This window comes from Lytechinus variegatus, chromosome 6 (assembly GCF_018143015.1).
Source record: "Lytechinus variegatus isolate NC3 chromosome 6, Lvar_3.0, whole genome shotgun sequence".
NCBI classification, from domain to species: Eukaryota; Metazoa; Echinodermata; class Echinoidea; order Temnopleuroida; family Toxopneustidae; genus Lytechinus; species Lytechinus variegatus.
This window is the reverse complement of record NC_054745.1, coordinates 5,393,128-5,415,497: the sequence shown is the minus strand read 5'-3', so window position 1 is coordinate 5,415,497 and position 22,370 is coordinate 5,393,128. Positions and strand designations below refer to the sequence as shown.

At 36.6% G+C, this 22,370-nt stretch overlaps 2 protein-coding genes across 2 annotated transcripts; both read left to right on the top strand.

The window, feature by feature from the left end:
• Positions 1–973: 973 nt before the first annotated feature.
• LOC121416902 lies at positions 974–2,303 on the top strand (the record flags this gene model as incomplete). Its single annotated transcript, XM_041610429.1, has 1 exon — positions 974–2,303. A coding segment is annotated over exon 1 (960 nt), but the record flags the coding sequence as incomplete, so codon positions are not given.
• Positions 2,304–3,713: 1,410 nt separating this feature from the next.
• LOC121416747 lies at positions 3,714–5,068 on the top strand (the record flags this gene model as incomplete). The annotated part of the gene is made up of 2 exons (XM_041610204.1): positions 3,714–4,678; positions 4,967–5,068. Coding segments are annotated over exons 1-2 (576 nt in total), but the record flags the coding sequence as incomplete, so codon positions are not given.
• Positions 5,069–22,370: the final 17,302 nt, after the last annotated feature.

Genomic DNA, 22,370 nt, shown 5'->3' with positions numbered 1-22,370 from the left:
ATAATCAATTGCTAATATAAAAGAACAATTCTGATTGGTTCCTCGACAGTCTACTGAATAAAATACGCATGCAACGATGATTTTGATAAATATTTCAATCAGCGATTATTCTTAACATATGTGTTCCAGTCCAAAAATTCGCACAAACTGCAAGGCTGAAGATTAATCTTGCATAAATTTGAAGTATATAATTATGCAAACGAATGTGTGAAATTCAGGAGAACCCTACAAAACCATTTCTATTCTACGGAATAAAAATCATTCATGTTTCTTAAAGAAGTGCACACATACATGTAGCTATAAATGATGCTCTATCATTTTCATGTGTTTGAATGAAGAATAAAATTGTTGATTAAATTCCTTGCTCACGGACATAAGTGCCGTGACCAAGGACCCAACACATGACTTTACTGGTCAGGTTCCTTTAATAGACTACAGTACCCGGCCAAAGAATTACAAGCCATTTATTGAAATTTGGTTCACCCTTAAAAAGCGTTCATAGTAAAAATAGCATTTTGATTATTTGACTTGTGACGTAATGCGAGCAGTTTTCCCTCATATCGTATGGTAAAATAATCGGCGAAAGGCCACTTTCTCAGAAAATTTAAATGTAGGTTTTACTGTATCACGAGTATACCAATAGTTCAATTATTTCAAATCTGCTCCTAAAAAGAATACAACAATAATGGATTTTAAAGACGGCTTGACGATTTAAAATGATTTATTAGCGGGCTAGCAAAATACACATTTTAGTTTGTTTTGATTTTGAAAGGGGGCGTGGTTGCCCGAGAAAGGGCTCGTGACCCGACCCGTAAAGGGCGGGGCAGCGCTTTTTGGCGCCCGCGCCAAAGAATTTGGGCACAATGCCAGACATTTGCCGCGGTTGAGCTATGCGCGGATAAAAGTGCGGGGAATGCTTCATTTTCGTTTTGGCTTTCAATGAAGAGAGATGACGGTGCATGTGTAAAGCGTGCTTACAAAATTTTTTGAAAATTTTCTTTCGGCACTGGCAACTAGGCCTAGGTGGCAGATATTTCGACATTTGTCTAGCTACCTATACCGGATATCTACACAAAGGATTCATACTTTTATTGGATTATACAGACGCTGATTTCAGTTTTTTACTGTCTTCAGACTTCAGCCTCAGGAATTGTTGCCGTAGAACTAAGACTAAGTTAGCTGTGCCGATTTGTGGACCTAAAAGATTCAGTTTGCAACTTCAGGATTGAATTTTTTCTTGGCGGTTCGCTTGATTGAACTTTGGAGGTGATTGCATCCAGGATTCATTGGACTTGGGCTGAGTGACGGAGCTTCGAGTCTAACTCTAGTTTCGCGAGTTGATCATGCCAAAGGTTAAGGCCAAGAAAATAACGACCGCAGGTGCGAGGAAGGGAGATGACACACCGAAGAGGAGGCCGGGTCGGCCGAGAGGTCCACGGGCGACGTCAACCCCCGCAAGTGTGGATCTGGGGCTGGGAGGCGGCAACAACGGGCCAGGAAGGAGCGGTGAGTTAAATCCCTCTCAGTCTCAAGTTGTCGATGTTGATGAAAAAAGTGGTAGGCCTAGGTCTAAAGTTGGTGATAAAATGGCAGAGCTAGATCTAGATCTAGTGGGGCGGGAAGGCCAGGCGCCCGTGGGCAGATCTATTGCTTGGCGTGAGATAGTAGCTCAGGAGTCGGATACCGGTAGCTCGGGGCAGGCTCAGCCAGCAGTTTCAGTGCCGGCGCGGTCGGCAGGGGTAGCCGAAGATCTAGGCCTAGATCTAGTGGAGGTCGGTGTTGAGAGATCTGAGCCCCAGGCGCCTAGGCTTTCTGCCGTGTTGGGGGCACCGGAACCATTTATTAGCGCATGCGACCCACTAGGTGTGGAAGTGGCTATCTCACTGAAGGAAAAAATTTGGGCAAGTGAATATATAGATTTGGGAGTGCTCCTTAAGCATAATAATGCACGTGATGAGTTTGGGGCCTTGAGTGTAGGTGACACCACTTTGAGTTTGTGTCAATCGGGATCTGGTCTTGGTTTGCAACTTCAACCTCAATCAAAGGCTAAGAAAATCATGTCGGTAGAGCAGTGGACTTCGGTGTTTCTAGTATTTGCCTCAATTTACGCTGAGAAGCACATTGAAAGGAGCAGGGAGCTCATGAAATATATGGATTTGATAAGGCATGCAGCCCGTGCGTTTGCAGGTTATGGCTGGCGTGACTATGACACTCAGTTTAGGAGCAAGCAGGCGCGTTTACCCGGGCGATCCTGGGCGAGCGTCGACGCCGAGTTGTGGTTGATGCTGGTGGCCTCTAATGGTCCGCGGCAGCGCCACAATTTACCCCATGCCCCTCGCCATCAGTTCTACAGAGGGGAGTACGGCGCGAGAAAATCTTTTCCCTTCGGAGGAAAGGGACCCGGAGCCAATGGCACACCCAGCCGAGGCGTGTGCTTTGCCTTTAATAGAGGCAAGTGCATGCGAGGCAAAGCTTGCATCTATGAGCACAAGTGTTCCCGCTGCCAGGCGACAGGTCATGGGGCTAAGCAGTGTAGCCAAGGGCGGGCCGGTTCCAGTCCCGCTGGCAGTAAATAGGTCTACGGCTAGTGCGGTGTCGTCTATTGCTCCGACCCCTATTAAGTTAGCACGTTTGGTGCCCATGTTAGCTACTTATCCTAATCAGGAGCATGCTCAGTGCTTGTATAATGGTTTTAAGTTTGGTTTTTCATTACATTTTGAAGGGGACAGGGTCCCATTGGTTGTTAAAAACCTGAAATCAGCATTCGAACACATGGATACGTTGAAAAAGAAATTGAGGGATGAAATAGACTTAGGTAGGATAGTTGGGCCTTTTGTTGTTCCTCCCTTCGAGAATATGAGGTGTTCACCAGTGGGGTTGGTGCCCAAAAAGGCCCCAGGGGAGTTCCGTATGATTCAACATTTATCGGCACCCAGGGGAAATTCAGTTAATGATGGCATACCGGAGGGGCAGTGTACAGTAACATATTCGTCCTTTGATTCGGCGGTAGATATTGTGACGCAATTGGGGCGGGGTGCCCTTATGGGAAAGACTGACATTAAGTCAGCTTTCAGGCTCTTGCCTGTTCACCCAAAGATTTTGAGTTGCTTGGGATGTATATAGATGGTCGTTACTATTTTGATCGTTGTTTGCCGATGGGCTGCGCAGTTTCTTGTTCCACTTTTGAATGTTTTAGTACTTTTTTAGAGTTTTGCGCGAGAAAAGTTGCGAAGTCGCAAAATATTGTCCATTATTTGGATGATTTCTTTTTTGCAGGCGGCCCTGCCTCGGAGGATTGCAGGCGGGCAATGCATTGTTTTGAAGCAATTTGCGAACGATTTGGGGTGCCCATAGCGCGAGAAAAAACGGAAGGCCCGACCACACAGTTGTCATATCTTGGGCTGGTAATAGATAGCGTTTCTCAGCAGGTTCGGGTACCGGAGGACAAAATTGAGAAATTAGTAGGGAAATTAAATTGGGCGGTACAGAAACAAAAAATTTCCCTAAGAGACATTCAGTCGATTGTAGGTAGTCTAAACTTTGTATGTAAGGCAATTGCTCCAGGGCGAGCATTCATGAGACGGCTCATTGACTTAACTAAGAGCGTTAAGCGTCCTTTTCACATGGTTAGGTTGACGAGAGGGGCTAAGGCTGACTTGCGGGTTTGGTTGGAGTTCTTGGCACATTTTAATGGTCAAGTTTTCTTCCGGGCTCCAGGCTGGTTTGGAAGCGAGGAAATTCAGTTTTTCACTGATGCGGCGGCTGGCATTGGTTTTGGAATTTTCTTTGGAGGCAGGTGGGCTCAATCCAGGTGGCCTGCTGATTTCCAGGCCGGTAGGAGGTCTATAGCTTTTTTAGAGCTATTCCCTATTTGGGTAGGCTTGGAGATTTGGGGCATGGAGCTAAAGGACAAGAATATATTGTTTAATTGTGATAATCAGGCCGTGGTGGCAGTACTTAACAAGCAGTCGGCGCTATGCCCTGATATTATGGTTTTGGTGAGGAAGGTGGTGATTATATGTTTAAGCAATAATATAGTGTTGAGGGCTAGGCATGTACATGGATGTGATAATGGTATAGCTGATGCACTATCTCGATTTCAGATGCCGAGGTTCCATGCGTTAGCACCGGGGGCCGCCCGGGAGGGCGTGGAGGTTCCAGTCCGTCTTTGGAAGAGCTGGCTATCGAGAGAAGTCGACTGCTGATGGCTTCTAGGGCAGCTCGAACACACACAACTTACTCTATTGCCTTGGGGGCATACGTGAAATTTTGTAAAGTGTACGGATACGACCCCCAGCTACCCCCTAATGTAGAATGGGTGGCGCAGTTCATTTCTTATTTATCCTTTATGGGATATGCAGGGTCTACTATTCAAACATACATATCTGGGTTGGCATTTTATATGAGTTCATCTGGGCTACAGGATGTGACCAAGAGTTTTGTGATTACAAGGTTAATTGAAGGGTGTAGGCGAAGTACTTTGAGAAGAGATGCTAGGCATCCAATCACATTGTCTGTGTTAAATAGAATGCTCGCCTACTTGAGGCATGTTTGTGGTAGTCATTACGATGTTTTGATGTACTCTGCTGCTTTTTCAGTGGCATTTTATGGTTTGTTGAGAGTTAGTGAGTTGACAGTAGAGTCCAGGCATAGATGTGAGTCTATTCTGCAGCACACAGATGTTAGGGTCACTGGCGATGCACCGCATCGCAGGGTGGAATTATTCCTAAGGAAGTCAAAGACTGACCAGCGGGGAAATGGGTGCACCATTTCGATACCAGAGTTGGGGACAGTTAGCTGCCCTGTGATGGCGGTTATTCGTTATTTAGAAATCCGCCCAAAGAATGGTGGAGCCTTCTTTTGTTCATATGGTGCTCTCCCGCTAACTAGGCGTGAATTTGGAAACATGATAAAACGATGTTTGACATACGGGGATATGCCGGCGGCAATGTTTTCATCGCATTCCTTTCGTATTGGGGCGGCTACGACCGCTGCCATGGCCGGTTGCTCGGATGAAGAAATCCAACGCATGGGGCGTTGGGTTTCGAGTGCACATCGGAGATATATAAGACTCGACATGGTTAAGTAAAAAAATAAAAAAAAAAAAAAAAAAAAAAAAAGAACGAAAATATATATGAAATGATGATTTTAGGTTATTTGACATTTTGACCAAAATCAGGTGTAAGTTATCTTCCAATAATGTCACAACGCGTTTACTTTACACGAGGACATGTGCTTTAATCAAAGCCGTGGCCGATGGGTTGTTGGATATTTGGGTGTATAATTCTCAATATATCTGCTTACATGGTATTGTTTTATTTTATTCAGCCCTATTCAGAAGCAGGGTGGTATGTTCAGTGCCAAGAGGCTTGTTTACAAAGGAGCCCTTGTTACAGTATACATTATACATTATACATTATGCATCATATATTATACATTATACATTATACTTTATTACATTCTTTATACAAAATGAAGAAAGAGATGGTACTATATTGATGGGAATGTGTTTATACGTTATACATTATACATTATACCTTATACATTTTACATTATACATTATACCTTATACATTTTACATTATACATTATACATTATTATAAATTGATTGGAATGTGCTCAGACATTATACATTATACATTATTATATATTGGTTGGAATGTGTTTATACATTATACATTATTACATTATACAAAAGGAAGAAAGGGATAGTACTATATTGATTGGAAGGTGTTTGGAACATCAGATTGATCATAACGACCCCCCCCCCCCCCCCCCCCTGTACATGTTGATATCAATATACATGTATCATCAAAATAACTCTGGGCTTAATATTGAATGAGTAAGTGCGGGTTTAATGATATCACACAATTACGAGCATTCTGCTTTTTAGAGAGAATGTTACAACGGTATAATGACGTGTTTAATATCAATGCTTTCAGGATTAAGGGGAGGGGTCAAAAATGTGATTACATACATTGTATCTTGGAGGGGAAAACCCCGTGATGAAGGGGTGGTGAAGGGTAGCAGACCTTTCAGGGGGAAATTTTCATACTTCAAAATTCTGCCCAGCCCTCTTTTCTTGTTTTCTATTACAGGACCTGTGGTGTGGATCATAGGGGACTCGATAGTGTTTTGGGCACATCGCAGGGCGAAGAACACCGGCGAGGCTGACCTTGGACTTGGAACGTCGGTCCGCTGGTTGGGGAAAAGGGGGCTACGAATTGAAGGGGTAAGCGATTGGTTAGATAAGATGGGTCGGAGTGAACCAAAGCCTTCAGTAGTAGTATTGCATGTAGGAACGAATGACATTGAGGCACTGTCCAAGAAGAAGCTGGCTAGTTTGACGTATAGACTTTTTGACGCCAATAAGGACAAATTTCAAATAGTGTGGTCGGACATTTTGGAGAGGGTTTGGTACCCCGCTGGCTGTACAGGAGATCAAGGTAAATTGGACTTAAAGAGAAGGGCGGCCAATAGGTACGCCAAGGCTTTAGCTGCAAGATTTCATGGTAAAGCCATACCGCATCCATCAATATCCCATAATGACATTTCGCTGTACAGAACTGATGGCCTACATCTGGCCGATGAAGGGTTGGACAGATTTATCAGTGAGTTAAAAGTTGGTCTTTCATATCTTCGTTGAGTATGTATTTATACATTTTACCTTAGTCGCTCCGGCGTGACCGACTCCAGACCGTCCGATCCGATAGTATGAATAAGGGTTTTGGCTGGTCTGGAGCCGGTTTCACCAGTGTGTCTATGCTTTCATAATGTATCATTTGTTGTTATTTAGCTGCTCATGCATTTACGTTCAATGTATGCATGCATTAAATCATGTTGGGGTCAGTTATGGATAACCTAGATATACATTGTAATGGAGGAATGAGCAATGTTCCCTGGTACCCCCCCCCCCCTGGTAAAAGCACTAAGGATGATAACGTTGGTGAATACTAGTAGAATGATCCTGTAATGGTTGCTAAGATTTATTGAATATCTTGGTAGATACGAGTAAAATTTTGACGTGTTTGTTGGCGGTCGATCATATATAAATAAATTATATATTCTCGTTTGGCGGTAATTTGGCAATTAGGCCACCTGAAACACGTATTTTCCAAGAATAATTGGGTATTTCTGGTCATGCCAGGGCAGGCATGTGGATTTTAATCAATTATGTTATGTTATTATGTAAGTTGCAGGTCCCCACTCGTTACCTAGGTGAGGGGGACCTATTTGTACATACAAATGTTTGAGAACGCTGTTAAACTGAAATAATTGTGTCATGCTTAAAGTTTAATCTTAGCCTGACCTGATCTTAAAGGCGGGCAGGCTGGTCTATAGTCATGGGCATTCATATATCTCTATATGCTATATTTATGTCATCTGTAATCCACCGATAGCTCATAATTAATAGCTGTGCTGGGATTCCGGTCCGGCTAGCAGGGAACCAGTGGGAAAACAGCCATGAATTTTAAACATTGAAGAACTTACGAGGGGGGCCTTCTAGCCGGGGGTTTAACCCCTCTCCGAGGAGCTTATTAAACAAGGGTATCGGTTGGTTTCAGACATTATCGGTATATGTATATGTGATGATATTCATACACTGTACACAAAAAGCAGAATTGGTAAAGATGCACATTCATCTCTATTTTCATTAAAGCCACGACAAATCGCAATTCACTTGTTCTTGTTGTTTTGTTAGCCGTGAATAATTCATCACAAACAATGTAAAACATTTGAATTTATGCATTATATATTAATCAAAATATGATATAGCTGCTCGGTTATGAAATCACATATCCAAAACTTGAAATTCCATTCACTTTCTTAATCTTTAATTGATTTTCGGCAAACCTACAATTTGAGTATTATCATTTCTGTTAAAGCAACCTTACATTGCCGAATCATAGGGATATTGAATCAATACGAAATTTGCAAATGGCCAATTGACTTGCATAATATAATCCGTCCGTCATGAGAGCCCGTCGGACTAATGCGATAAAAGTTCGGACAACACGAATTTGACCGAACTCGTGATCGTTGTTTACTTCGGGTTATCGCAGTTCTAGTTTCCAACAATCCCAATTCCTAGACTCATAGCAGGTCTCTTGATTGCTAAACCAAAATAAATAACCTCTGTCATGTCTGTGAAAGTTACATGTTTCAAAGTGAAAATCAACAGTTTGCTTCTACTTGGTTAGTCTACTAACTATTGCTCTCCTGTATTAGACCTCCCAGACACGCCGGCCTCTATTACATAAGACTCCTAGGCACCCGAGTGAAAGACTTTAAACCCTTCCCCGTTCTGAGATTGGTCTTGATTTCCCCCATGATTTGTCAATTAAAGGTCGCTTTCAGGGTGAATTTCCTCTTTAATAAACAATTTTTGTTTTATAAACAATGCTTGATGCAGTCTTTTTTTTTTTTAAAGGATGTTTTATTATATTCTCTCAGATCAACATACATACTTTGTACAAACTATTTGAAACATAATTATAAATTATACAATAAATCCATTACAATATAATTATACAACTTATACATCAAACTTCAAAAATACTAGAAATTAATATACTAATGCGTTTCAGCAATTACAAAATGAAATATTAACAAAATATGACATGATCAGAGAGAAAAAAGGATAAAAGAAAAAAGGATTATGATTTTTTTTTCTTTTTTTCTCAGCCCTTGTCATTCCCCCCCCCCAACCCTCCCTTGAACACCCCCATCCCCTATCCGGTGGAGAACTGGCTCTGGGCTCCAGTATATGGTCTAATATAATTTAAGTTTTCCCATTTACAGAAATGGATTGTAAGAGTCCCCCTCTTTGTTGCTAATTTCTTTTCTTCTCTTTGATCCCCCCTAATACTATTTTTTATTTCAATCAATGAAGGAGGTTTTTTTAATTCTCGGTTTTTGTAAATAAGATATTTAACTAAAATCAAGACATGATTAATTAATTGATATTTACCTTTACTTTTCTCCTGCTTCCCGAAAAGAATTTCCTGCCAACTAAATTTATCTATTTCAAAATTTAAACTTCTTGCACATAGATCCCAAAGTGATTTTGAAAATTCACAAGTATAAAATAGATGTTCATATGTTTCTTCTTCCCTTTCACAAAATGAGCATAAATTGGTCGAAATAAGACCAAAACGGAAAAGGTGGTGGTTAGTGTATAAAATATTATGCAAGAGTTTATACTGGAACTCCCTTAATCGACTATTCAGTGTGCAATATCTTAGTCTTAAAAATATACTTTCTATTTCCTTATTGGTAAGATCATAATTCGTTCTAATTCTGTCAAAAATGGAAGGTTTAATTTCATTTTTGTATAACAGCTGTTCGTATATTTCTTTTGATTTTAAAAACATCAAATTAGTCATTTTCTTACCCAAATTGAAATCGATTCCAGAGTTATGCTTTGCATTCATTTCACTATTGTTCTTCCAACTAACAGGTAAACAGGCATAAATATGCTTAATCTTTTCAACATCATTTGCATCTAAATTCAAATTAAGAAAATGTGTATCACATTTTAGTTTACCGTTATTGTCCAAAATATGATGCAGTCTATAAACCCCTTTATCGTATAGAATCTTATCAAATATACAACTCCCTTTATATCGAACAAGCTTATTATTAAAAATCACCACTTTCCCAAACTCTGTACTTCTAGTATGTCTTATATTTACCCACTCTTCTAATAAGTCCATGTAAAATTTGGAAGCTGTTACTTTCAATAAACCTGGTATATAGTCACATGAAAATAACAAATCTCCACCCAAATGTTTAGTGGCAAAATTAAAGTACCGTTTCCATTTCATATCTTCATCTTTATTTAAAAGTCTTTTAATCCACATTATTCGCTGTGCCTTTACCTGTACAGGGAAGTTTAACATCTTTAATCCTCCTTGCTTATAGTCTAAAAACATTGTATTCCTATTAATTTTGTCTTTCTTACCTTTCCATAAAAAATCAAAAGTTAATTTATCCAATGACTCATAAACCCACTTAGGAACAGGAGTAAGAGACGCTCGGAAGAGGACTTTAGAATAGATATGCACCTTCAATAGTTGAATTTTCCCCATGAGCGTTATATCTCTTAGCTTCCAAAAGTTCAAGAGTGTTTTAATTTTGCTTAAGATTTCTTTGTAATTAAGATCTTCTTTCTTATGTTCATCTAAGGTGAAAAATACTCCTAAAACTTTAAGAAAATCCACGGTCTCGCCGAAGGAGAAGTCATAATGCAAATGTTGGCATGAACCTAATTTTAATACTTTAGTTTTGTCATTATTGATTTTTAATCCAGAAAGTTTTTCAAAATCTGCAAATAGAACTTTTAGCCTATCCACTGATTGTACATTACGAGCAAAAATTGTCATGTCATCTGCATAAAGAGCTAATTTAATTTCCTCATCTCCAAATTTAATTCCTTCAATCAGATTATCTTTTCGTAATTTATGAGCCATTACTTCAATACACAAAATAAAGAGGTAAGGACTAAGCGGATCCCCCTGCCTTACCCCCCTTTTTATTTCAAAATAGCCGGTGGAATTTCCTTCATTTAAAACGCAACTTAAAGTATCAGTATACAAAACTTTGACCCATCTCTGAAAGGATGGACCAAAACCAAAAGCCGTCAGAGCCTTTTGAAGAAAATGATGTGATAACGAGTCAAAGGCCTTCTCAAAATCTATGGCAAACAAAAAGCCAGGTAGATTAAAATGGGATGTATGAAAAATAACATCATCTATAGTACGAATGGCTTCACCAATATTTCTACCTTGTATGTAACCCACCTGATCCCCCACAACGATTTCATTAAGTATTTTCTTGATTCGCTTAGCCAAAATTTTTGTTAAAATTTTATAATCTACGTTAAGAAGTGATATAGGTCTATAATTTTTCAATAAAAGAGGATCTTTCCCATCTTTAGCGATTAACGTAATAACTGCTTGTTTTTGCGACGAAGCCAATTCCCCGGACCAATATGCCTCATTTAAAGCATCTTTTACTAAATCTCCAATATCTGGCCAAAAAGTATAGTAAAACTCCGAAGAAAGACCGTCATTTCCAGGTGATTTGTTATGTTTCAATTCTTTCAAAATTTCTAGACATTCTTTGTTAGTTATTACTCCTTCACAAAGTTCTCGAGATGACTCCGCCAATTTAGGTAATCCTTGAAAAAATTCATCAAAGAGGTTATCTGAACACACGCACATTACTTTATCATACAACCTACTGTAAAATTCTCTGATTTCTTCATTTATTCTTTTTTCATCACAGCAGATGTTTCCATCTGTGGTTTTAATTTTTTTAATTGTGGTTTTTCTTTTATTACTTTGCATCAACTGGTTGAAATAACGCGAGTCTCTTTCACCACATTCATACCAGGAGGCACGAGATCGAACCTTAATACCTTCATTAACATAACTATAGATTACCCTTAATTTCTCTTTTGTATTTTCTAGTTTTTCTAAGGTATTTGCATCAGTACGATCTTTCAATTGTTCTTCTAAAAGCTGTATTTCTCTTTCTAAATCCGCTTTTATTATCCTTCTTTTATCAGCCAATTTTTTTCGAGAATTTTTGTGTGAACCTTCGAATTTTCATTTTTAGAAAATCCCATAACAACCTTTTATCTTTTATTTCAGATTGCAATTCATTTCTCAATTCATGAATTTCTTTCCTTAATTCTTTAACATAATCTTCATTTTCACATAAACTGTTATTAAACTTCCAATATGACCTCTTCCTACCAATAATGTTATTTTTTCTTTTGTCGAATAAGTGTACAAAAATTGAATGATGATCAGGGGCCACAGATGGAATTATATCGCACTTTATAACCATTTCCTCTAAACATTCTGAAATTATCCAGTAATCAAGTCTGCTTTGCATGAAGGGGTTCTTTTGCATATATGTAAATTGTCTTTTCAGGGGATGTCGAACCCTCCAAACATCAAAAAATTGAAAGTCTTCCATAAATTTTCCAAAGTCTCGATTAAATCTATTTGAAATCCTATTTAGAGATTGTCCATTATAATCTAAATTATTGTCCCTGATCATGTTAAAATCACCACCTATTATAACAGGGTATCTATCTTTATTCAACTTAGCAAGGGTATTTCGTATTTGTTTTAGAAATTGCAATTGTTCATTTTCAAAATTTCTTGTAGGAAAATACACATTTCCTAAAATCAACCTAACCCCTTGAAACTTACAATCTATGAATATATATCTACCCTCATTGTCTCTTAAGACTTGTAATATCTCTATATCTACCGTTGGCGCAATTAAAACTAATACACCCTTGCCATGAGATGAACCATGACTAAAATAACAGGTGCCGTCCCACGATGAATCCCATCTATCCTCACATTCCCTAGTACTAAAGGTTTCTTGCAAAAAGACAATATCGGCCCCTTTATCTTTACACCAAAAAAGATACGGTCTCTTTTATCACTATCTCTAATTCCTTTCACATTGAGGGAGATCAATTTACAACTAATCTGGAGACTCATGAAAAAACCGATATAAAACAAATAGCCGAACACCGGAGCCAATCACCCACCAAAGGGGATCCCAAAACTTGAGGCCCCCGTCCCCTCCCACCCCAAACCCTCCCAAAAACCCAGGGCAACTCCGAAGAGTAAGCTTCATGTTGTGAGCAAGAGGCAAGGTGGGAATGACCATGACCATCATAGGCGAAACCCTCTCCTCCGACAATGAAAGAAGGAAAAAATAAGATAAAAATAAGAGTAATCTAACAAGCACTCTAAACATAAAAGACGACACCAAAACAACACCTGAACAAGACAAGAGACTCGCACTGCGTTTCCCTACATAAATACCACACATAACAAAGGAGAGTAGGGCTTCCCATGGGGTCTCCTACGAAATCCATTTCTTACATAAGTACGTAAAATATGTAAAGAGCTTGAACCTTGCCCTTATTTCATGAAAGAGCATTCTTTCCCGGCATTCGTTCCTAAAAAGGATATCTAGTGTGTGACCGGGAATTTACAACCGTTTAACATAACAAAGTTAAATGCAATGTAGGAATAAATTAAGATGAACACGGATCATTGAAATGAGAATAGGCGAACAGCGATTCCGGTGCTGTAGAGTGTGATTATAATTGTCCAAATGAAAAGGGTAAAAGCTTCGAAACCCTAAAATATATATTTTTTTATAGTAGATGCAATTGTAAATAATGAAAAAGTACGGGAAATTTTAATAATATATATATATTTGCTATTTACAGCAACTTTGGCCTATTGAGTTCTCAAAAAAAAAAAATAAAAAAATGTCCGTGTTCAACCTAATTACCTAAAATGCCATAAACATAAATCAAATTTTCTTCAGTTTACTTCCTGATCATTCTTCCATCAGCTTTTAAACATTTCCGACAAAATTAAGCTGAAGCAAATTGCTAATAGTGGTGCTACTTTCATCGATTGAGTTACAGATCTCTTCGTATTAGTTTTTTCAAAGAAACATAACCGAGGTAAAAATACATCTTGAAAATACTTATGTAAAATGCATGATAAACATGACTATTTCTTATGGTCTCGCTTAATACACACAATAATATTGATCTCTTGTCATTTGACAGTCATATGAATGCTCTTTTCATAATTAATATTCCGGAAAATGTTTACAGTATTTATCAAGTAAATATACAAGGAAAAAAAATCTTCCTTTTGAAAAATATAAAAAAATATCTTGACTCTCTGTAAAAAACTATAATTGATTCACTCGATTTCTCGTCCAAGCATCATGATTATGCGGACATACTAGCTCAAGCACTTTAAACTATACTTAATGACTGCAAGAATTGTATGAAGTGAATGAATGGAATCATGTTTTTTTTTATTTCCATTTCGTTCTGAATATAATTCAAAAAAATATATATATTCTTTACGTTTAATTAGAACATTTTTAATGTCACAACTTTTTTTTTTCTCTCGTATCAATATAATTAGATCATTCTATTTCAAAATTGTCAAACTTGAAAAAGACTACTTTCTCTTACAAGCTATGAAGTTATTATATTCCACTTTTTCTAGTTTCACAAGCCTATGTCTATTTCACTATCTACGCATTGGATGTTTTTAATGTTGAGTATTATTCATTGTACAATCTGTCAAATAAAATTTCATGTCTTAAGATAGTATCACCACGTGCCATGCGTATATCTGTGGCAAAAAATCTGTGGTCTGTGCTGTTTGAGTGAATGATACAATAAATACATCAATGTACTGAAATAAAAGTCACTTTTCTTTTTTTTTACATGAAATTGTATGCATACATAGATGAATACTGGCTGTTCTACATTTCAACTTAATGTGTTTATAAAAAAAAAACCCATAGCACATAACCAATATACATTTATAGCAATTACTATTCATCTTAGTCTATACCTTCCTTTGGCATTTTGTTATTTAGTGAATCTATCTATCTATTTCAACCATAAAGTGGAAACTTATTTGTCATAGTTGTTTCCCATCTATGATAGCCATATTTTTTTTATTTTTTTTTCTTTACTTTATACTGTTTTGAATTAATTCTGTATTTTCTTTAAGAAACTATCCTGGATTTGGACAATCATAGTATTATTATTCCATATATTCAGTATTTTGAGAATATCAGAACAATCCAATGGAATTTTCATCCATACTCACTGTGAAGAAAAAAAAATCTTTTACAGTGAAATTACATATTCATGATACAATATTTTCTTTCAAAGGAGCTCACATTTTACAATCTTTTGTTGAATGTTTTACCTTGAATCAATGAACATGATAAAAAAATGTTTTGATTATCTTTCTTTACTTTATAATGTTTTGAATTAATTCTGTATTTTCTTTGAGAAACTATCCTGGATTTGTACAATCATAGTATTGATTTCTATATATTCAATATTTTCAGAATATCAAAACAAACCAATGGAATTTTTATCCATACTCACTGTGAAAAAAAAATCTTTTACAGTGAAATTAGATATTCATGATATATTTTCTTTCAAAGGTGCTCACATTTTTACAATATTTTGTTGAATGTTTTACATTGAATCAATGAACATGATAAATATGTGGTTGTACAGAGGCTTGCTCACCTACTTCTTTTCAAGCGTTTACAAGTGCTGTCCAAGGTGATGTTGATCCCTTTACTCTACACTCTAGGGTTAGCTTGATTCCATTTAGACGGATTCTTGTTGATTTATTTTCATTTTTCCTCAATTGATAGGCGTGATTTTCCAACTCAAACCGTCGCTTTTTCAATTGTAATGGAAGATCTGTGACAACTCGAAGCCGTGGACTATCAGAACTTGGTTGAGCATGGTGATTTTTCTTCAGCTGACTTTGCTGATATTTTTTCAATACTTCATCGCGATCGAACATACTCATAAAACGAACGATGATTGGATCCAGACCTCTGCGTTGCTCCCCCTGAATCTGACGTCTTGGAAGCCTGTGGGCGTTTACGAACTTAATTTTACTCGTTTCCTCTTGGGTAAAACCTAACTTCTGTATGCTGCTTCTTACTTTCCTTTCAATATTTTCGTCTTTCTCCTTTTCTATTCCGTACAGCAGAAGGTTGAGTTTGCGATCGTGTAGCTCCAGAGCAAGGATTGAATCCTTAATTTGTGCTTCCATAGCATTTTTCTCCTTTCTTAGCTTCGGAATTTCCTGGTTTTCAATTGCGCTTATTCTTGAAGCCGAATCTGCTGCTGCAACCTGTAGATCAGCAAGTGTTGTATGCATTCCTGAAATATCCTTCTTGATAGCAGTCATCTGAGAGCCCAATGTATCCAAACGTTGTAGAATCTGGTTAGACAGTTTTTGAAAATCTGCACGTGTTACCATGTCTGATGTCTTGCCAGCTTCTAATGCATGGTCCTCTTCCATGGTGACTTGATTATTAGACATGTTCAAATCTCTCGTAACCTTGTTAGATCGTAACAAATATGGCCCTCTTTTGTTCTTTTCCTTGTTTCCACTCATTTCATGTTAAAATCAGTTATTATTTGCAGTTCATTCCGTGGATTTCGTAGGATTTTAACGAATTATTCAGCACCTCCAAATTGCGTGATGCCGTCGTTCCTCATGGCGCCCTCTCAATCGATATATTTTTTTTTTTTTTAAGGATGTTTTATTATATTCTCTCAAATCAACATACATAATCAGATTCTATAAACAATTTGTACAAACTATTTGAAACATAATTATAAATTATACAATAAATCCATTACAATATAATTATACAACTTATACATCAAACTTCAAAAATACTAGAAATTAATATACTAATGCGTTTCAGCAATTACAAAATGAAATATTAACAAAATATATGACATGATCAGAGAGAAAAAAAGATAAAAATGTTGTTCCACCTCCCACCCCCCCCCCCCCCCCCCAGGTTAGGAGCATTCTCCCCTTTATGCCTATACTCTACATGGAAGGGACTGCAATTCTCCGTATTGGTTTTTTTCTGTGTTTTTATTTATTTTGTTTTGTGGCTTTGTCTCTCGTATATATACCTTTGCCTCACTCTCCCTATTTATTCTTTTAATTAAGATTTTCCCATTTCCTTAAATGAAGAGACATCTTGCCTCTTCCTAGCGCCAGCCTTCTTTCTTCCCATTCTTCTTCTTTAAATTTCCTTTTAATTTCATCCATGGTTATATGTGCACCCTTTTCCCTCCCTTTGAAGATTAAAAATTTAACAAAGATTAAAAAGTGATTGATTAAGCGTTCTTTTCCTTCGTCCTTTAATTCTACCCCTACAAGAATTTCCTCCCAGCTTAAATTACCCGTAGAAATAAAACCAAACATCTCCTTACAATTATCCCAAACCAGACAAGCATATTCACATTCCAAAAAAGATGGCGATATGTTTCCTCCTCTTTTTTACAATAACAACAAAGGTTATTTTGTGAGATTTTAAAACGGAACAAGTGATGATTTGTGTAAGCAATGCCGTGTAACATTTTAAACTGAAATTCTCTTAATCTACTGTTCAGAGTACATTGTCTTGGTCTCATAAAAATGTGTTCAATCTTTTCATAAGAGAAACTATATTTGTTTTTTAACCTGTCGAAAACATCAGGTATTGAGAAGTTGCATTTCATAAAATTTGCATAAACGTTTTTAGATACTAACTCCTCCATTGACAAAATTCTTTTTCCAGATATAAATGATATTTCTTCCCTAAGAGAAGCCTCTTTGCTATCTATTTTCATATTTCGTTTCCAGCTGACTGGAAAAGTTTTATAAATTGACTCTATCAGATGAAAATCATTTATGTTCAAACCCTGTCTTTGGAAGTACGAAAATGGCCTTAAGTTTCCATCATAATCCATAATATGTTTCAATCTGTAAATATTTTTATCATATATTTTTTGGTTAAATATGCATTTCCCTTCAATTCGTACAAATTTATTGTTAAAAAATATCTCATTTCCTTTAAATGTTTCAGATTTTAAACGAAAATCCTTCGTCTCTATCCATACTTCTAACAAATCTATATAAAATTGCGGCAATGCTATCTCCAACAATCCAAGCAAGTAATCACATGAAAATATAAAATTTCCTCCCAGATGTTTTGTGGCATAATTGAAATATTGTTTTCACTTCATTGCAGCGCTTCATTGTATTATTTTCTTTTAGTCTTTTAATCCACATAACTCTCTGTGCCTTTATTAACCATTGAAAGTTCATCATTTTTAAGCCACCTTGATGGTAATCTAAGTACATCGTTTTTTTGTTAATCTTATTTCTGCCACCCCACAAAAAAGTAAAAGTCAACTGATCAAGCTCAACATAAACCCATTCTGGAATTGGTGTAAGAGATGCCACATATATGAATTTTGAAAAGATAAACTGCTTTAATAGTTGTATTTTGCCCATCAAAGTTAAATCTCTTTGCTTCCACCAGTTTAACAACTTCTTTATTTTACTTAATATTTCTTTATAATTCAATCTTTCTTTTACTTCTACATCTAAAGAAAAAAATACACCGAGAATCTTTATAAAATCCACCTTTTGGCCAAAAGATAAATCATATGATTTTCCTTGGGAGGAACCTAATAATAGAACCTTCGTCTTATCGTTATTAACTTTGAGTCCTGACACTTTTCTGAATTTTTCTAAAATTTCTATTACTTTTCTTACTGAATCTAGATCTCGGACAAATATAGACATATCATCTGCATACATAACCTGTTTTACTTCTTCCTTTCCAAAGGAAATTCCTTTAACATCATTATTATATCTTATATTATGCGCTAATACTTCAATACATAAAATGAAAAGATATGGTGAAAGCGGATCTCCCTGCCTTACCCCTCTTTCAACATGAAAATAGCTTGTAGAATCCCCCCCATTAAAAATACAACTTTGGCTATTTGTATATAATATTTTGACCCATTTGCGAAATTGCTGGCCAAGACCGAATGAACCTAATGTTTGATGTAAAAATTTGTGGGATATCGAATCAAAGGCTTTTTCTAAATCAATTGCTATCATATACCCAGGGATATTATTATATAACGTATGAAAAAGCATATCATCAATTAATCTAATAGCTTCTCCTATATTCCTGTTTTTAATAAATCCTATTTGATCTACTAACACCACGCTCTCCAAAACCTCTTTAATTCGTTTTGCTAAAACTTTGGATATGATCTTATAATCTGTATTCAATAACGAAATGGGTCTATAATTCTTTACGTAATGTGGGTCTTTCCCTTCTTTAGCTAATAAAATGATAATTGCTTGTTTTTGTGATGCAGAAAGTTCTCCAAGAACAAATGCTTCATTGAATGCCCCAATCAATACATCCTTTATTTCAGCCCAAAATGTACAATAAAATTCAACTGTTAACCCATCGTTACCAGGGGATTTATTTTGCTTCATTTCTTTCAGTACCGAAATACACTCCTCTTCTAGTATATCCCCTTCACAGCTTTCAGAATCTACAGATGATAACGTTGGTACATTTTTAAAGAAATCCCTAAAATCTTCCGTGTGTTCCCTTGCATAAAGGTGGATATAAAATGATTTAATTTCATTTAAAACTTCCTTCTCATTTTCAGTAATTTCTCCGTTAACCTTAACTAATTTTGTTATAGTACTTTTCTTTTTGTTAGATTGTAATAGTTGACTAAAGTACCTTGTATCCCTTTCTCCACTTTCGTACCATGTCGCACGAGACCGAATTTTAATACCTTCATTAATGTAATCGTAACTGTCTGCAAGTATTTTCCTTTTCTTTTCTATCTTTTTAATTAATTCTTCATCTACTGAATTTACGCAACTACTTTCTAAACATTCCAATTCCTTTTCGAGAGATTCTTTTTTATTCTTTTTTTCCTTGGCCATTTTTTTCGAAAAAGTTCTTGTGAAAGACATTATTTTCATTTTCAAATAATCCCATACAACTCTTCTATCTTTAACTTCTGTTTTTATTTTCTCCTTTAATGTAAGTATTTCTATTTTCATTTTTTTCACATATTCTACATTACCACAAAGGCTATTATTAAATTTCCAATAAGAACCATTCTTTTTACGCATTTCCTTCTCAGTTTTATCATACAAAAACATAAATATAGCTGAATGGTCAGGAGCTATAGATGGTAAAATTTTGCACCTAATAACAACATTTACCAAATCATCTGATATTAGCCAATGATCTAATCTACTTTGCATAAATGGATTATTCTTAGTGAAGGTAAATTGTCTTTTCAATGGATTTCTCTCCCTCCATATGTCTATCAATTGTAGTTCCTCCATAAAATTTTCTACTTCTTTACTAACCTTATCATGTAATTTTTGTTTTACTGTTCCATTATAATCTAAATCAGAATTCATTATAATATTAAAATCTCCTCCCATTAAAACAGGTTTGTTACAATTATTAATTTTTTTTAAAGCTCGTGGATAGTGTTGGTAAAGGATACAAAAATTGCGCTTGAATGGATCTTTTCCATTGAATAACAATTGCTGATAATAGTTCAATGAGAAATTGACAATATTTCTTCTTGGAAATATCAAAATTTCAAAGAAATGCTTAGAAATGACTTCATTTTCCTCGCTGAATTTTGCTGAATTTACGAGCACTCACATAGCGCCCACTACCGTCCACGACTGATTATTTCGTCGATCGCTGGTCATTCCACTTTTACCAACCCGAAATATCCCTGCGAGTATCGTCTGCTAATTCCGTATGTACGCTCGTCAATCAGCTGTTACAGCAATGCATCCGTCGAGTTTCTCCCCCAGCGAGTTCGTCGAGGAGCACAGTACAGGCAACGGTAACATCGAAAATAGATTGGTTAGCATAGAGAATAAAAATATATGGACCTTCTTACCCTTATGCTGTCCGTCCAACCTGTAGTTCACATGTTACCTTCATGTTACGTTCATGTAAACGTATGTTCATGAAAACGTACGTATTGGAGATGTTTCTGTGAAAATTTTGGCTACAATTTTTCTCGTACGAAAAGGTGCAAGATTGGTTGAACCACGGGATACATCTTCTCCTTGCATTGAACTACACTGCGATCGACATTGGCCACGCTCGCTGAGCAAAACAGTCACATACACATTTTTGCGTGTACAACGTATGGTGTACGATGATTGTGTTCATGATTTTCACGTCATATTTCAACGCATGCATTGGGAAAGGGAAATGGGAAAAAGGGAGAAAAGAAAATGAAAATGAAAGGTAAACAAAAGGAAGAAGAGAAGAAAACAATGAAATTGATAAGAAAAGGAAAAGAAAGAACATGGAGAGAAGAAAGGCGAGAAGAAAGGGAAGGAAAGAGGAAAATGAAGAGATGTAGGCCTGCAAGTGAGACAATCGCGAAATACTAATAAATGATGGGGATTAAAAAAAAAAAAAAAATATATATATATATATATATATATATATATATATATATATATAAGAAATTGGAAAATGGAACGGGAATTTGTCTCGTGAAGGGAAGGAAATGAGGAATAAGGAAACAGGAAATTAGAATGGAACGAGCTATTATGATAGCAGGGGCGTATCCAGCTTTCGCCAATATGGGGGGGGGTTCACCCATATTTTCCACGATCGATCGCTATAAGCGGGAGGGGAGGGGGGCTGGGGGATTTACCCCCCCAATTTTTTCCAAAACCGTGTACAAAAACGTAAAAATTACCATATGATTGCGATTGTTTAATGGTCAGCCCCCCCCCCCTTGAAAACCATTCCGCGGCCCCTGTAATAGTCAACTTTATTCTCAACAACATAAATGTTTAATCCTATAATCCCCTATTCAATAGTGCGAGCGTAAAGCGAGAGCTATAAGTTTTTTTGGAAATGTCATATTTTTTCCTGAAAAAAAGTTCTTAGTAGTGATTTTGATCCTGAGCAAGATTCGTATATCTAACTAATAACTACTGCGAACATGAATCTGAAGCGCTAGCCTGATAGAAGGGGACCTGTTCTGATTGCAGTATAGCCATGACGATACATTCATGTAGGCCTATTTTCAAAAATCGAGTAATGTGAGCGCGAAGTGAGAGTCGATCATTTTGACATTCAAACTAAGAAAATTGGCATTCTACAGTTCTATGCATTTTCTTTAATCCTGAACTGGATGGGTATATACAATACGAGCGCTAAGTGCGATGGGAAAAATTGAGATTTAGATCTAAAAACGGTACACAAGATGGGTATAACTAGGTATCTTTCTACATCTATAATGCGAGCGCGAAGTGCGAGCAGAATATTTTTGATATTAGATATGAAAACGTCAATATATAAGCACTAGATTCAAACACTGACAATGACAATTGTAAATTGGAGTTAGATCGCACTTAAGATTCGAGCGCGAAGCGCGAGCTGATATTCTAAGGACATTTTTTCATCATATGAACATGGTAATTATCGTCCTATTAGTCTCCCTAATCGCGAGACTGAAACTTGTCGACATTCTGAAAAAGGACAATATAATTGTTGGAAATTCATGAAATTGTTAATTATCTCATAAGCTCGATGAGAGCGAGAAATTTGTTGATATCAAGTTCGGAAAATTGGATATTCTAAGCATTTTTGTATTAATGAATAGAAAGCACGAACCGAAAATTTTGATAAATTGTCATAAAAGAATTTTTGAATAGTTTGTTTAGAGTTAAATTTCTCACCAATCAAATTGCGAGCGTGTAGCGCTAGCTGATAGGTTTTGACAATTAGACCTGAATAGGAATGTTTCGAGAATTTATGGAATATATGAGTACTAGAGAGTGGGTACTTGACAAAAAATGCTCATTCTTGTGAGTAAGGTAGCGCGTAGCGTGAGCTGCATTGATAATGTTACCATAAAACGG